Genomic DNA, 15,552 nt, shown 5'->3' on the forward strand with positions numbered 1-15,552 from the left:
TTGCTCTACTTCTGCTCCCAACACGCCTTGCGCGTCTCATCAACTGTAATTAGCAAATTTTTAATCTTCCGAACTATTATAATTTATTTTATTAAACATGTAATTCCTTATGATTTAAATGAAAATTCACATTGGTCTCTCTACTAAGTGTGTTAATTGCAGAAGACCAAAATTCATTTTTCTGATACAGAAATTATATGTCCAATGTTATTCCATCAGTGTGATAGTCGTCCGCAAACACGTCACGAGTACACTAGATTGGGGGGATTAGGGGCTAGAGGTAGAATAGGGACAAATCTGGGATGTCACATAACTTTTGTTGAGTTGTCAGAGATTTAACTTTGTTGAAATAAAAATGACTTATTTAGTGTTTTAGAATATTAAATAGTTTAATTTAGTCATCAAAGTTTTGTAACTCATGTATACATATTAAAAAAAGAATTACCGAAAGTTCGGTACCCACCTAACAACTAAATACTGCCGGCCCTAGCGAAAAACTCTATTAACCCCTTAAGAGACCCGATTCACCCAATGACTGGGTGAATTGGAACATGTGAGTTTTCGTAACTTTTTATGATTATTCTTTAAAAAAACTATATGTTAATGCATTATTAATGAAAATTTAAACTACCTGAACCATTATGATCTCCGTTTTAGTACTATAACTACAAAAAAAAAGATAAAAATCAATGTCGAACTTAAAAAGTGTCCCGATTCCCCCCATTTTACGTTAGGTAGGTATTTATTAAGAAAAACAGGTCCATGCTCGGAGTCTTGGTACAGTCTTATCACTCAATACGAATTCATTGAGCTTTTTTTATTTTTTCAGTACCTATTTATTGTTAGTAATGCTTGCGACTGGAATTTCATGTCCAATCAATCTGGATTTTTAATTCGAAAACATGCTAGGTTCATGCGGGATAGTTTTTTTAAAATTATGGCTTACACTGAGAAGTTTTTTTTATTGCTTAGATGGGTGGACGAGCTCACAGCCCACCTGGTGTTAAGTGGTTCCTGGAGCCCATAGACATCTACAACGTAAATGCGCCACCCACCTTGAGATATAAGTTCTAAGGTCTCAAGTATAGTTACAACGGCTGCCCCATCCTTCAAACCGAAACGCATTACTGCTTCACGGCAGAAATAGGCAGGGTGGTGGTAACTACCTGTGCGGACTCACAAGAGGTATTACTACCAGCAATTACGCAAATTATAATTTTGCGGGTTTGATTTTTATTACACGATGTTATTCCTTCACCGTGGAAGTAAATCGTGAACAATTGTTGAGTACATATTTCATTAGAAAAATTGGTACTCGCCTGAGATTCGAACACCGTTGCATCGCTCAACACGGATGCACCGGACGTCTTATCGTTTACGCCACGACGACTTCAAGTAAATTTTTAAAGTCGTTGTGTAGATTCACGAATTTAGTTTAAAGTAAATAGTGTAAGTAGGTTGAGATTCCTCACAGATGCCAATAGTCTTACTACTTTTTGTAACACTTTTTTTGTAATTAAACAGCATTGAACTTTTCCCAGAATTTTTATATTTTCAACATAACCACATTTTTAGATACCAGAATATTCTTGGAAAGGGGAAAACTTTTGAAAATTGACTTCAAAAGATAGTAAATTGCGTTGAATAACAATTTAGCACAAGGGTTTTTTTGTGAATTCTTTGAACAAACTTACAATAGCCAGGAATGGAAGGCATTCACACTGTTACCTTCAGTTTTGTTTGAATTAGAAAAGGTTTCCTTTTGAACATTTCCTTTGGCTAAATTTTATAATTAGTCTCATACTAAAGGAAAGATGTTAAGTAAATATTCAAAAACAAAGGCATAAAAACAAAGGTTCCCTTGTTTCATAATAATCATGACTTTCATTTTACATAAATCTTTCGATCATCTACATTAAGAATTTGTAAAAATGGTGAAAAAAAAACATCTCTGAGATTGTTCGTTTTGGGCCACGAGCTTCAAACTTTGAATGTATTCCAACAGTGGCATTCCTATTTTTCAATATGGACTGTAGTTATAGGCGTGATAGGTCTACATTGTGTGGCGATAACGAAATTGGGATGTGGTCTCCATCGCTTAATAACACCAAAAATGCTAGAGACGCTATCAACCATGCCATGGACGATTTAAATGAGATGCCGCTATTGTCCTGGAAGTAATTTGTCAGCATACGTCAGCCAAGAAAGTATTCATAGAACACAATTGTATACCTACAATTATATATTTAAGAACTTCACGGTTCGCTGGCATGAATAAAAAAAAATTCAAGTCGTAAAAAAAATATATGGTAAATTACTTAAGCTATAAAAGTAGTTTAAATTTTAAATGATTCGATTCCATTTAATTCTTAAATACTAGATCGTCCTTTGGCTTTGTCTGCGGCTAACTATCAGAATCAGGGAACAGAAAAAACTTGGCAAAAACCTGCAGCACGCTGATCAAAATAATTTCTCTTCTTACTGATGCAACGCGGCCGGAGTGACTGCAACTTGTAGAAAGTTCACTGTGTTGGGTCGCCTTCCAAGCACTGCTCACATTTCTTGTCGAATTTGTCGTTGTATTCCACTAGTTCGGCGAGAACGGTGACCATAGACACTGCCCAGTGAGTTTCTCGCCGATTCTTCTAGTGGGTCGCGATTCTGATCTAGTATTAGATTCAGGGAGCATCGCTCTTGCCAGGGCTAGTGTTAGAAATTCTCTCAGGTTGTGCCCGTGATCTCACCCACGGGTCTGAGCGTAACTGGAATAACCCCTGAGGCTTCCAGCAATTAGGTAGAGAAAAATGGAAGAGTGGGTCAATTGATTGTGGGCCTCTAAGAGATAAGATTTAAATGTGGTTTTCTTTTTGTGTCAAATAAAGTAACTACAAAAAAGTAAAAGTACTAATTTTCGGTCAATAAATTATAATCGATGTAGTTTTGAGAACGGTCTCCGCACCCTACGAACAATATTTGCAGCTTTAATCATTATATAGAAGTTACATACACAGCGTGCTATTAACATTTAACCAATAATAATTTATGTTTTATTAGAATACAAATCCTACTTCCTATATTACTATCAAAATCGTAAAAGTTTGACGTGAAATTTATATATTTGGTGCGAAACAACACGTATCGGTTGCAGACCAGAGATTTGGGACATATTATACAGACTGAGTAATTAGCTTGAGATTGGCGCGCGGCTGACAAGGATAATTTGATATAGGCTGTCAAGTATTTTTTACTAAAGTTAACTAAAGCACTTGGCAAGTTACATGAACAATTCGTTGAGGTTTTGTCAGATCTCCGCACAACATGACGTCCCTTTTTACTCGTAGTAAGTCTTTAAATATTTTCCAAACATTTACGAGTTGAATTAGAATGTTACTTTATTCGTGTTAACTGCTGTTTTATCTACATTTAATGTTTGCACGTTTTCGCGATAACGCTCGACGTTTGTTCGCACATGACCCGTCCTGAAATAGTTTTTAATTATTGTAATTTATTATATTGAGCTACAACCACGCTGATATCATAAAAACATATAATTTAAAATTAAAATGATGGCAGATACCTAAACTATTTATTGCAAACAATAGCGACTTCCCTCGGCTTCGCACGAGTGAATTTGTAACCGTTGCTGATAGTACCTACTCAGGTTGTGGCAAGTTCGTGTGTTTGGAGTTTATAAAAGACGGATTTTTTTTTTACTCAATATATTGGTCACGACATAATTGTCTAACAACTAAATCTATTTTTTTGTTATTCGGATAGGGGATCGAACTGCCTCCGAGGGGCCACGCGGTGTATGTGGGACTTGACTGTCTGCCGATGTTGGGAGCAGACCGCGGGCCCAAGAATATTTTTGGGGCCCTACCGCATTCCCTCATCCCTTGCACTCTCTTACTCGACCTCCGATCTTCGTCAGGGGTCTGTGTGCTTAGAGCCAGTTTTTTAACGTTCTCGATAGCGTAAAAGTTAACTCAAATTTGTATGCAGTTGGAACAGCGCCCCTAGCGGCAAACGTAGGCAAACATTCAAACTCCGATTCAAGCGTCTGCGGCCGCTATTCCTTGTAGACCGTTTAAACTAAATCTGACTGCTTTAAAGTAATTTGTATTAAAATCAAAATAAAAAGGGACCCGAGACGCCGCGTCAGCCTTTTGCACAGCTGCTCGGTGGACTGAGAGTCATACAACGTTACCCGAGACGTTTACTCTGCTAGAAATACAGGCCGGGTGGCCGTACCTTAAGGCATTACATAGTTTACTTTAACTGTTTTCTTTTGTTTTGGGAATTGAGCCTGTACCTGCTTACGAGATCCCTGCCCCGAATGAGCCCCCGTGATATCGTGAAAATCGTATAAAATCAGTTTCACCATTTACGCAGAACGATTTACAGACAAAATATAATAAATGGTTTTTATGCTACTTAGTGATAAATCTTAGAATCTAAACGATCCTCAAATCGAAGCGAATTGTTCCGTGTCCCGTGAAACCCGATCGACGCATGTCTCCCTCAAAATTATATGAAATGATTTCCGAAAACACGTGGCTCTTACTCCACACCGATAACGACTATTATCGCTTGTATGAAGGAATATTTTGTATCCACATAAATATTGCCTTCAATACGACATTCAGTGGTTTTATTGAGACGTTCCAAATATAAATGAGTTTGGGAATATTGATAGTATTGTAATGGAATTTGGTTATTTACTTATTTATTAAATAAATATTTTGAAAAGATGATCTAACAACAAGAGCTCGCCGGGGCTGGTGTCACCATTTCGTCTGTTTCTGGCGCGAAGCAATCGTGTGGTTGTTTGTATGTTTTGAAGATTGGGAAAGCAGTCCTAAAACAAAATAGAGGTTAAAGAATTGTCCGGACTTGACATTTGTATGAGAATAGTCCCTAGCGCCTAGCGCCAGCCGAGCCGACGTCCTCCTGATTTTTGCCTCACTTCAAAATGCTACTTCGGTTTCATGAATTTAAATGGTTTTTATTTTGTTCTAGAAGAACGCTGCAGGGCGTGATCGGCGCTTTCAGGTTTTTATGACTCGTATCTGTGAATCAATTATATGATGATCATTAATTTAAATTTATTACACGAAACTTATAGTGTATCATTTTATATTCTCTCAGTGCGAGTATTAATCGCGAGCTTAGAGGTTCGTCAACACTTGTTCAAATAGCTGTGTAATAAATAATCAATAGTGTACATACGTTCAATTCACGAAGTTATCGTCGAAATATGAAAAGGTGGGTATTTATTAGCTAGTTTATTAAAATTTGTTAGCTTGGCTAATCTGGCAACCTGCAGGACTGCCGGGCCTGATCGCCGTGGACACAGACGAAGTCTTTATTACATTTTAGTCTTCTATTCTGTTCACTTTTCTCTAGTTTTCACAGTCACTGGAAACTAACACAGAAAACAAATCAGTCCGCTTCTAATTGTTCATCGCTTGCGTCATCATGCTTTTCAGCATCACCAGGAGACGTCGTCGAGCAAAGGTTCAGCCAGGAGGGGTGGGATTTGCTAACAACTGTCCGAGCGCCTCCAAAAGAGACCTAACAACTCAAGAGCAGCTACTTCTCAAATGAATCTATTATCAGATTAGAATCGCGACCCGCTGAGAAGATCAGGGGAGAAATTCAGTGGGCTGATGCATGGGTTAGGTTGCACGACGAACTCTTTGCCGAGTTTGACGAGTACAGTTACCGGGGTCTTAGAGCCTGCTTTTTTTATGATTGAAGGATTACTGGTGGCCCGGAGGCCTTTCCAGTTTCACCAGGACAGGTGGGCGAGCAAAGGTTCAGCCAGAAGGGGTGGGATTTGCTAACAGCTGCCCGAGCGCCTCCGAAGGAGACCTAACAGCTCAAGAGCAACTGCTTCGCGAATGAGTCTACTACCGGATTGGAATCGCGACCCGCTGAGAAGATCCGGCGAGAAATTCAGCGAGCTGATTCATGGATTAGGTTGCACGTCGAACTCTTTGTCGAGTTTGACGAGTACGGTTACCGGGGTCCCTAAGCCTGCTCCAAGTGTTAGAGCTGAAGGCGTCTAATGCAAAGGTTATTGGATCTGATGGATCCGTAAGGACGTGTCTAGGGCGTCGACGGTGACTGGCTCCTGCGTGATCAGGATTCGGGGAGTAGTCAGCGGCGGCAACGATAAGGCGATTATCGTGACGCATTGCCTTAACTAAGTAACGTTCCGACGCTGGCTTCATGTGTTTTCGTATCGATTCGAGGTCGAGGTTGTCGTGTAGGTCAACGTTCCTCACGAACCACGGTGCTCCGACGGCTAACCTGCAAAAACGGGATTGTAGGGATTGGAGGGTGTCTATGTGTGTGCGGTCCGCGTGAGCGAACACTGCATTTGCGTAAGGCATGACGGGTCTTATGAAAGTTTGGTAAAGTGTCACCTTGTCCCGATGGGACATTTTATTCCGCTTACTTTTCATGGGGTAGGGTCTGCCGAGAATAAATGCAGCACGTTCGCGGACTAATATTATATTTACTGTGGGCGGAATGTCACGGATGCATCCAGGGTGACTCCCAGATACTTGACCTTCCTGGCCCTGGGAATAGGTTTGCTAAAGAGGGTGATCGAGGCTAAGATATTTCTCCTCCTAATGCAGGAGGAAATCCGTCTAAAGTTTCCCCTTTGAAATAGCACCACTGTGCTTTTCGCTGGGTTGATGTCTATGCGCCATTTCCGGAACCACTGTCCGAGGGTTACGGCTGCGCTCTTGAGTTCCGCGATTTTGATTTGATTTGATTTGATAAGGACTTGTTTCTACTCGAGTAGTAAACGGTTTTGTCGTCAGCGAATAAGGCTAAGGCTAACTGGGTCGGCGGCGACCGGGAAATGTCGTAATGACTAAATAAATTAAATAGTAGCGGTAGCTCGTCGAATTATTTTTTGGTTTACCGGATTTATGTATGTATGCCGATAACGACCGCTTCTTTCCACACCGCGGGAAAGATACAGTTTGTCATAGTGGGATTGAAAATATATGTCTTAGATATACCGTCTGAAACGGGAGCCTTCCGAGGACGTAGGTCTTTGATCAGGTCTTTAACTTTCATCAGGGCAACGGATCGTACGATGTGTCTCAGGGTGGCAAGGAGGCTCTGCACTCAATCTCAATGTCTACTAATGCTATATGTACGGGGTCCGCGAATTGAATGTGGAGGGTGCACTGGGCTTGCAATGTATCCACCGGCAGTTTTGATTTTTTGTCGTCATCGTACGTCTTGAGTCGGCCTGAGAGTCCTACGGGGGGAGGGGGTCATCTCCAATATGAGAGTCCGAGCTAAACGGTGGTAAGATCGTTGGGAGGGCGCGAGTTGGGGTGGGAGAGACCGCGTAAGAGCTTGTGGCGCACTTAGCTTTGTAAGCAAAAAATCTGATGAGATCGACGGGTAGTGTTCGGGAGGAATTCCGCGAACAAAGCGTTGGTCGGTTCAATTGCTGTGTGTCCGTGGGGGCGTCCCCGGGACTCAAACGCGCGCAGTCAACGGCATTTTATAATTACGTCACACAGATCGACTGATCACAAGGAGGCCACTAAGTTGCCGAATGAGTTCTGCGAACTTAGGCGGTCCGATTGATCAGAGGTGGCGATGCGATGCAGTTAGTGCGGGTAAACACTTCCGGGAAACACTCGGTCGCACACTGTGGCAAATGTGCCACAAGCCGAGGTCGGGCGGTCGATGAGCACGTCCGCACGCGACGGGTGCTTCGGTCGGAACTAATTATTATACTCTTGGCTGGTGCAAACAAGCGATGTCGCGTTTCTGGTGCAGTATGTTTTGAGAAAGTCTTCTTCTATAAATCAGAGTGCGTTACTGATAACCAACTCTCTTGGTTAAGTAAAAGTGCTCCAATGCGCTCTATTTTCTTCTCATTTAACTACAGTTGTAATTCGCATGGAAACATTGCGAAGTCATTTGGATGATAAAATATTTATTTGGTCTTCACGTGTTTTTAAATATATATAAGGTCTATGAACTTCAAATTATACTTATTAACATAATTTTAAATAATACTTCAATATTTTGCTCTCTTAAAATAAAGAAACGACATTTAAAGTCTATTTCATAGTACGTTCGCTTACAATTTTACGGAGAAATTAATTTTATATCTTCATATTTTTTAATCTCTGTCATCACTGTTTTATGATTGACGTTACACATTAATTGCGAACTAATCCTCGAACAACGGAAGCGCGGAAAAAGTTAACATTAAGGGAAGTCCACTTTCTTTACATATAAATATTAATTTAACTTTTGAAAACCACACATAAGATAAATTAAAAGAGCAAAGTATAAAAATATAAAATATAAAAGCAAATTATTTTTGCTACACAACTGCAGATTGTATGTACACATTATGAGAGCGCGGTATCGAAAATATCACATTTCTAAAAAAAATTCCTTGAGCGCCTCTTCAACATTTATAATCTTAAATATTTTCAATTTCCCTCTGAGAGCTTGAAAGTTTTATAAGAAAAAAAAACAGCGTCTGAGAAGTTATATATCAGACTGGTAAAATGTCTGTCTTAATTTCTTCAACACCAGCTTATTTACAAAGTTTTTTTTTTAATTATACTAATACAATATTCACATAGAATGAAATAGCAAAAAAGTTAGTCGACATCACAGGAGACCGAAGAGCTGGCAACTACTTCGGACAAAGAATTAGTGTAGCTATTTAGAGAGGGAATGCTGCCAGTTTGTTCGGAACCTTCCCTAAAGGGGCTCCTTTTAATAATATATTTTAGTCATTATATTATATTTAAGGTTTTTAGTTTTAGATTCATTGTTCTAGTATATACCTAGTCAGGTCATAAATTCTGTCACATGTTTAATGTAAAATAATTGAAACAAGTTTATTCATTATGTAACCATTCATATACCAAAATGAACTTAACAAAACATAGATTCTTATGACACTAAAGTTTATTCAAAATGACCTCCGTGATTTTGAATACAGGCCTTGAATCTGCGCGGCCAGTCGTCTATCGCAGCACGAACGAGGTCCATGTCAATATCGGCGGCTGCCTTAATCAAGGATGTCTTGAGTGACTCCAAATTGGGATGAGGCTTTGAGCACGCCTTTTCCTCCAAGTGTTGCCATATCTTGTAATCTAACGGATTCAAATCTGGACTGGAGGAGGGCCAATCTTCGTGCCGGATGAAGTCGATTTCACGCGCCGCCAGCCAATCTTGTGTGCTCTTCGCTCTATGAGCTGGCGCCGAACCTTGTTGGAATACCCAGTGCCTGTTATTGAACATGGTATGAGAAACAGGTTCCACAAGGTTCGTCAGGACTGTATTTTGAAACACAACTGCATTCGTTTTTACACCTTTCTCACAAAAATGTACCTCTGTTAAGCCCCAATAAGAAACTCCCAACCATACCATGAGCGAGGATGGAAAATGACCTCGTTGGACACGCGGAATACGGTTGCTCGCTTCTTCACTACTGTGTGCGTACACCTTATCATTTTGTTTGTTGTAGCTCTCTTCTACGGTAAAAATTTTTTCATCCGAAAAAAGAATTTCCCGATATTTTTTTCCCGCGTACCGCTTCAACAAAGCGCGGCATCTCTTCAGTCTCAGGTCCATTAGACGAGCATTCAAACGATATCCTGTTTTTCTTCGATATGCCCGAAGCCCTAAGCCTTCATTTAACACCCTTTTCACCGTGGTTCTGCTTAACCCCATCTGAAGGGCCAACAGTTTCTGCTTACGTTTGGGATTTCTTTGAATTCGCACCTTCACAGCTTTTATCACTGCTGAAGTGCTAACAGACCGAGGGCGACCACTTCTTGACCTGTCTTCTACACTAGAGTCTTCATTGTATCGTTTGATGGTAGGATAAACGAATCTTTTGGTTATATTCAAAATTGTCAGTATGTTAAAAATTTGAATTGGCGCGTAACCGCAGCGATACAACGCAATAACTGCAACACGGTCTTCTTTAGGCGTCCACTCCATATTTAAAAATGAGTAAAATTCTAAAAGTATACATTTTTATTTTCATGAACAATTCGAAATTCGAATTCAATAAACTTTTTTGTGGCCAGCATTCTAAAAGAAAAGTTTTTACTGTGTGACAATACTTATGACCTGACTAGTTATATATTTTATTTCTGCATAGAATTAGCTAATTCTAGAAAAGCTGGTCCACACGGAATATTTTAGATGGAGATATGAGACTGAGATTGGTAATCTTAACCATTTTTATTTCCATTATGCTTAGAAAAGCCGGGGTGTAGGTTTTGAGAGCTTAGCTCATTTTGCTTTGTTCTTATAGTGACTCATGTGTGTATGTAATATTAATATACACATCTGGCGCTCTTTAATTCTTTCTCACTGGTAATCCGAACGGCTTTTTATTATTAGGTCCTTATGGTGTGCTGCCATGGCGGTGGTGATCGGGTCGGCATCTGCAAGTTCATTGCTCTTTGATGACGTGGTGTATGACACACTATACCAATACCCACCTGGAATTATTCTGAAAGGTACTGATGCTATTTCAAGTTTGTATCCCTCGGTTATATTTTCTGTTCGGTTCGGTTCGCGGTAGGACTTCAATATACAGACAAACCTGGGTAAGTGAGAACTGGATAAGTGAGAAAACTCTATAAGTGAGAGTAATAGCCAGGACCCGTAATTTTAATCTCCCAAAACCTTTGTCAGAGAGAGTCGTTTTTCCCTCATGGACCTCCGTAAGTGAGATTGCTACTTATCTATACCTCTATAAACGACTGTCGAGCTTTATTTATTTATATTATTTAGGAGGAACAAATGACAAAACAAATTACAAATTTAACATCTGCTATTTTATGACTCATTCTTAACTTTCGTGAAACTTCCTACCATTGTTTTTGTATTGTTTTCTCGTCAATATTGAACCTATTCATTTCGTGGAACTAAATAACGTTGTTATTTTATCGCAATCTTTTCGAATGGACACGTGTGCCTGTGTACCGTCCTGTTTGTCGGACTTACTCAGTTTATCGTTAATCAATTGCGAAGAAAAGTTTTGTTCTGCATCATGTCAAAATGGAAAATTAAAGCACTGTCATTAAGTGATAAACTTAAAATAGTGAATGCGTTTGAATCCGGGAAATCGCGAAATGAAATTCAGAGGGTGCATTAGCGAGAAATTCGGGTTAGTGAGAAACCTCTATAAGCTAAAATGAGATTGTGTTTCTTTGAACTCTCGCTTATCCAGGTTTGACTGTATATACCTAGTCAGGTCATAAATTCTGTCACATGTTTAATGTAAAATAATTGAAACAAGTTTATTAATTATGTAACCATTCATATACCAAAATGAACTTAACAAAACATAGATTCTTATGACACTAAAGTTTATTCAAAATGACCTCCGTGATTTTGAATACAGGCCTTCAATCTGCGCGGCCAGTCGTCTATCGCAGCACGAACGAGGTCCATGTCAATATCGGCGGCTGCCTTAATCAAGGATGTCTTGAGTGACTCCAAATTGGGATGAGGCTTTGAGCACGCCTTTTCCTCCAAGTGTTGCCATATCTTGTAATCTAACGGATTCAAATCTGGACTGGAGGAGGGCCAGTCTTCGTGCCGGATGAAGTCGATTTCACGCGCCGCCAGCCAGTCTTGTGTGCTCTTCGCTCTATGAGCTGGCGCCGAATCTTGTTGGAATACCCAGTGCCTGTTATTGAACATGGTATGAGAAACAGGTTCCACAAGGTTCGTCAGGACTGTATTTTGAACCACAACTGCATTCGTTTTTACACCTTTCTCACAAAAATGTACCTCTGTTAAGCCCCAATAAGAAACTCCCAACCATACCATGAGCGAGGATGGAAAATGACCTCGTTGGACACGCGGAATACGGTTGCTCGCTTCTTCACTACTGTGTGCGTACACCTTATCATTTTGTTTGTTGTAGCTCTCTTGTACGGTAAAAATTTTTTCATCCGAAAAAAGAATTTCCCGATATTTTTTTCCCGCGTACCGCTTCAACAAAGCGCGGCATCTCTTCAGTCTCAGGTCCATTAGACGAGCATTCAAACGATATCCTGTTTTTCTTCGATATGCCCGAAGCCCTAAGCCTTCATTTAACACCCTTTTCACCGTGGTTCTGCTTAACCCCATCTGAAGGGCCAACAGTTTCTGCTTACGTTTGGGATTTCTTTGAATTCGCACCTTCACAGCTTTTATCACTGCTGAAGTGCTAACAGACCGAGGGCGACCACTTCTTGACCTGTCTTCTACACTAGAGTCTTCATTGTATCGTTTGATGGTAGGATAAACGAATCTTTTGGTTATATTCAAAATTGTCAGTATGTTAAAAATTTGAATTGGCGCGTAACCGCAGCGATACAACGCAATAACTGCAACACGGTCTTCTTTAGGCGTCCACTCCATATTTAAAAATGAGTAAAATTCTAAAAGTATACATTTTTATTTTCATGAACAATTCGAAATTCGAATTCAATAAACTTTTTTGTGGCCAGCATTCTAAAATAAAAGTTTTTACTGTGTGACAATACTTATGACCTAACTAGTTATATATGTGTGCGTGTGTGTGCCTGTTCGTGCGTGCGTGCGTGTGCGTGTGTGTGCGAGCGCGCGCGCGTGTGTGTGTGTGTGCGCGCGTGCGTGTGTGCATGAATGTATGTATGTATGTATGTGTGTAGGTTATGATACGTACCTGTGCGAGCTCACATACCCTTTACGAGCACTCATCACAGAAATATGCAACTTGTTGGTTTTAATCTATAATTGGTATTATTTTGTAACAATGATATTTCAGACGGAGCAGAATATGACTACATTGTGGTCGGGGCGGGGGCGGCTGGTGCTGCGGCCGCTTCTCGACTGGCGCTGAAGGGGTTCAGTGTTGTACTCATAGAAGCCGGTGGTGATCCTGACGCACTTTCTAAAGTGAATGCCCCTTACATTTGTATCTTGATTTATGCTTAAAGTAATTATGAATATTATGTCTTCACTGTAAATATCCAACTAAAGTACATATATTGTTAAGCGCATTGTACAAATTAAAACTCTATTTAACACTTAGAACACTTCAGAATTCGCAATTACCTTCTCTCGCTTCGCTTCAGGTGATCCGTTCGCTGTTTCGCTTCGAGTAGAACCGATTACTAACTCCCTTCGTGTCATTTTTGTAACGCCTTTATAGTCGATACGACAAGTCCACAATTATCGAGAACATTCCCAGTAGTACTAGTCGTTTCGTTATGTGTTTTCGCTCTTTGATAATAGATGGCCTTACACTTCTCGAACCTTCTCGGTTTTTTTCGTTCTTTTGATATTCGTTTCTGCTATTTGATGACAGACAGCGTCACTCTTACCGAAATAACAATATTCATATTACTGAGAACTAGTTTGGAGAAATGTGATCTTCCTACGCGTAATCGGAATTAGCCCAAGATATTAATTAAATAGTTAGTAGTGATTAAATTAGCTGAGGGAATTTGGATAAGAAAATATAAAGTGAAGATATAATAATAAAACTACAGATGGATGACGGAGAAGAAATAGTAGCTGGACAAGGTTGCAGTCGCACACCGTTCATCGTCCAAAGAATGGCCAGACGGACTAAAATGAACAAGTTTTAATTTCTAATTTCAGATCCCAATGGCTGCAATGGGGCTCCTCGGATCACCTATCGACTGGCAATACAAGACCATCTCCAACAACGTATCCTGTCTCTCCTTTCAGGGTAAACAGTGCAGGTTCGCACGCGGAAAGTGTCTCGGAGGCTCAACTTCTATTAACTATATGCTGTACACCAGAGGAAACCGACTTGATTATGATGAAATGAACATTCCTGGCTGGAGATGGAATGATTTGAAACCATATTTCCTCCGTTACGAAGGACTTCAAATCGCAAAAAACTATCCACCATCTTCAAGGATCTACCACAATACATCCGGCATTTTGAAAATTGAGTATTTCGATGATCCCCGAAATCCGTGGCAATTCCGGCTCGTCACTGGAATGAAGGATTTAAATGTGCCATTCAATAAAGATTTGAATGGAAAGAACCAAATCGGCGTGTCAAAGGTGGCGGGCTATGTGTACAAGGGTGAGCGCATGAGCACCGCTCGTGCGTACCTGTCTAGAGACGATGTTAAGAAAGCCTTAAACGTAGCCAAGAATGCTTTTTGTACCGGTGTCATCATAGATGACAATAATGTCGCAAGGGGCGTAACAGTCATTCAAGGTCTGCTGAATGTAACCGTGTTGGCGCGGAAAGAAGTTATCTTGAGTGCAGGCGCAGTTGGAACTCCACAGATTCTTATGTTATCAGGCATAGGACCAGATTATCATTTAAAAAGTTTGGGAATTAAAGTGCGGAAAAATCTGACAGTCGGTGACGATATGAGTGACCACGTCCTACCGCTGATAATAGTTAAAGTGGATAAAGGACACAGCATACCTCAAAAAATATCTCCACTTATTGGGAGAGCAGCACAACTTGGGCAATTCCTCGTGGCTGGAGATGGGCCACTAGCTTCTAATGGCATTACGGATATTGTTACCTTAATGAACACCGAATGCTATGATTACAAAAATCGTAAACTGTATAATAATAGTACTAAATGTGAATACGCAGACTTGCAGATCATTGCCGCCTACGTCGACAGGAGTTTGGTGACAGTCGCGAAACCGTTGTTCAAGCACGCGATAGGTCTCAACGACGACGTTGTTGAACAGATAAGTAAAGCGAACGAGGATTACGCTTTAATAATTTTATCACCGGTAGTACTGAAACCATATTCTCGTGGTAATATCCGTCTCGCTAGTGCTGATCCTACCGAACAACCAGCGATATTCGCTAACTACCTAGGAGATTCCCGAGATGTAGATCAAATGCTAAAACACATAATGGTTTTAGAGCATCTGGTGGAAGCGCCGACCTTTAAGAAACAGAATGCCTCAATCCTGCATCTAAACCTACCTGAATGTCCATCTTATGAAAAGTCTAGAGTAAAATATTGGAGATGCTATGCAAGGAGTATGACTTATGCCGTCTATCACGCCGTGGGGACATGTGCGCTGCAAAGAGTGGTTAATGAAAAGCTTCAAGTGTATGGTGTGAAGAATTTAAGAGTTGCCGATTTGAGCGTAATGAAGAAACTAGTTAGGGGCAATACGGAGGCAATATCAGTAGCTATCGGCGAGAGACTAGTTGATCTCATCGTGGACGACTTGAATAAGAAGACGAAATGTTGTCCTAGGGCTAACTAATACTGCGCACCTGATTATAGGGAAAAGCCTATAAATGACTTCATTAAAAATAATAATAATCAAAATTTGTTTTATTTCAATAAATGATTACTTTATATTAAATTATATGTTAACATTAATCATTGTTAAAGCGTATGCTACCTGTCGTGTGGTGAGGGCGTCTCAAGCTATGTAATTAAGTGAACGTGTAAAATACACAAAAGAAAGGAATGGATCATTGTTAGAGTAAGCCGCTACGGTCGGCCATGCGACCACACGGAGCGG

The 15,552-nt window shown here is 40.3% G+C and overlaps 1 protein-coding gene across 1 annotated transcript; it reads left to right on the forward strand.

Annotated features, from left to right (window-relative positions):
* The first annotated feature begins 5,161 nt into the window (after positions 1-5,161).
* LOC114251966 (ecdysone oxidase) lies at positions 5,162-15,347 on the forward strand. The gene is made up of 4 exons (XM_028186415.2): positions 5,162-5,265; positions 10,423-10,541; positions 12,827-12,957; positions 13,666-15,347. The coding sequence occupies exons 1-4, from the start codon at positions 5,258-5,260 to the stop codon at positions 15,286-15,288; spliced, it is 1,881 nt and encodes a 626-aa protein (XP_028042216.2). The 5' UTR covers positions 5,162-5,257; the 3' UTR covers positions 15,289-15,347.
* Positions 15,348-15,552: the final 205 nt, after the last annotated feature.

Source organism: Bombyx mandarina, chromosome 08 (assembly GCF_030267445.1).
Source record: "Bombyx mandarina strain Sakado chromosome 08, ASM3026744v2".
Taxonomy (NCBI): domain Eukaryota; kingdom Metazoa; phylum Arthropoda; class Insecta; order Lepidoptera; family Bombycidae; genus Bombyx; species Bombyx mandarina.

Coding starts and splice junctions, on each gene's coding strand:
- LOC114251966 (XM_028186415.2), top strand. Junction 10,542..12,826: donor ACCTGGAATTATTCTGAAAG/GTACTGATGCTA, acceptor ATGATATTTCAG/ACGGAGCAGAATATGACTAC. Junction 12,958..13,665: donor ATCCTGACGCACTTTCTAAA/GTGAATGCCCCT, acceptor TTCTAATTTCAG/ATCCCAATGGCTGCAATGGG.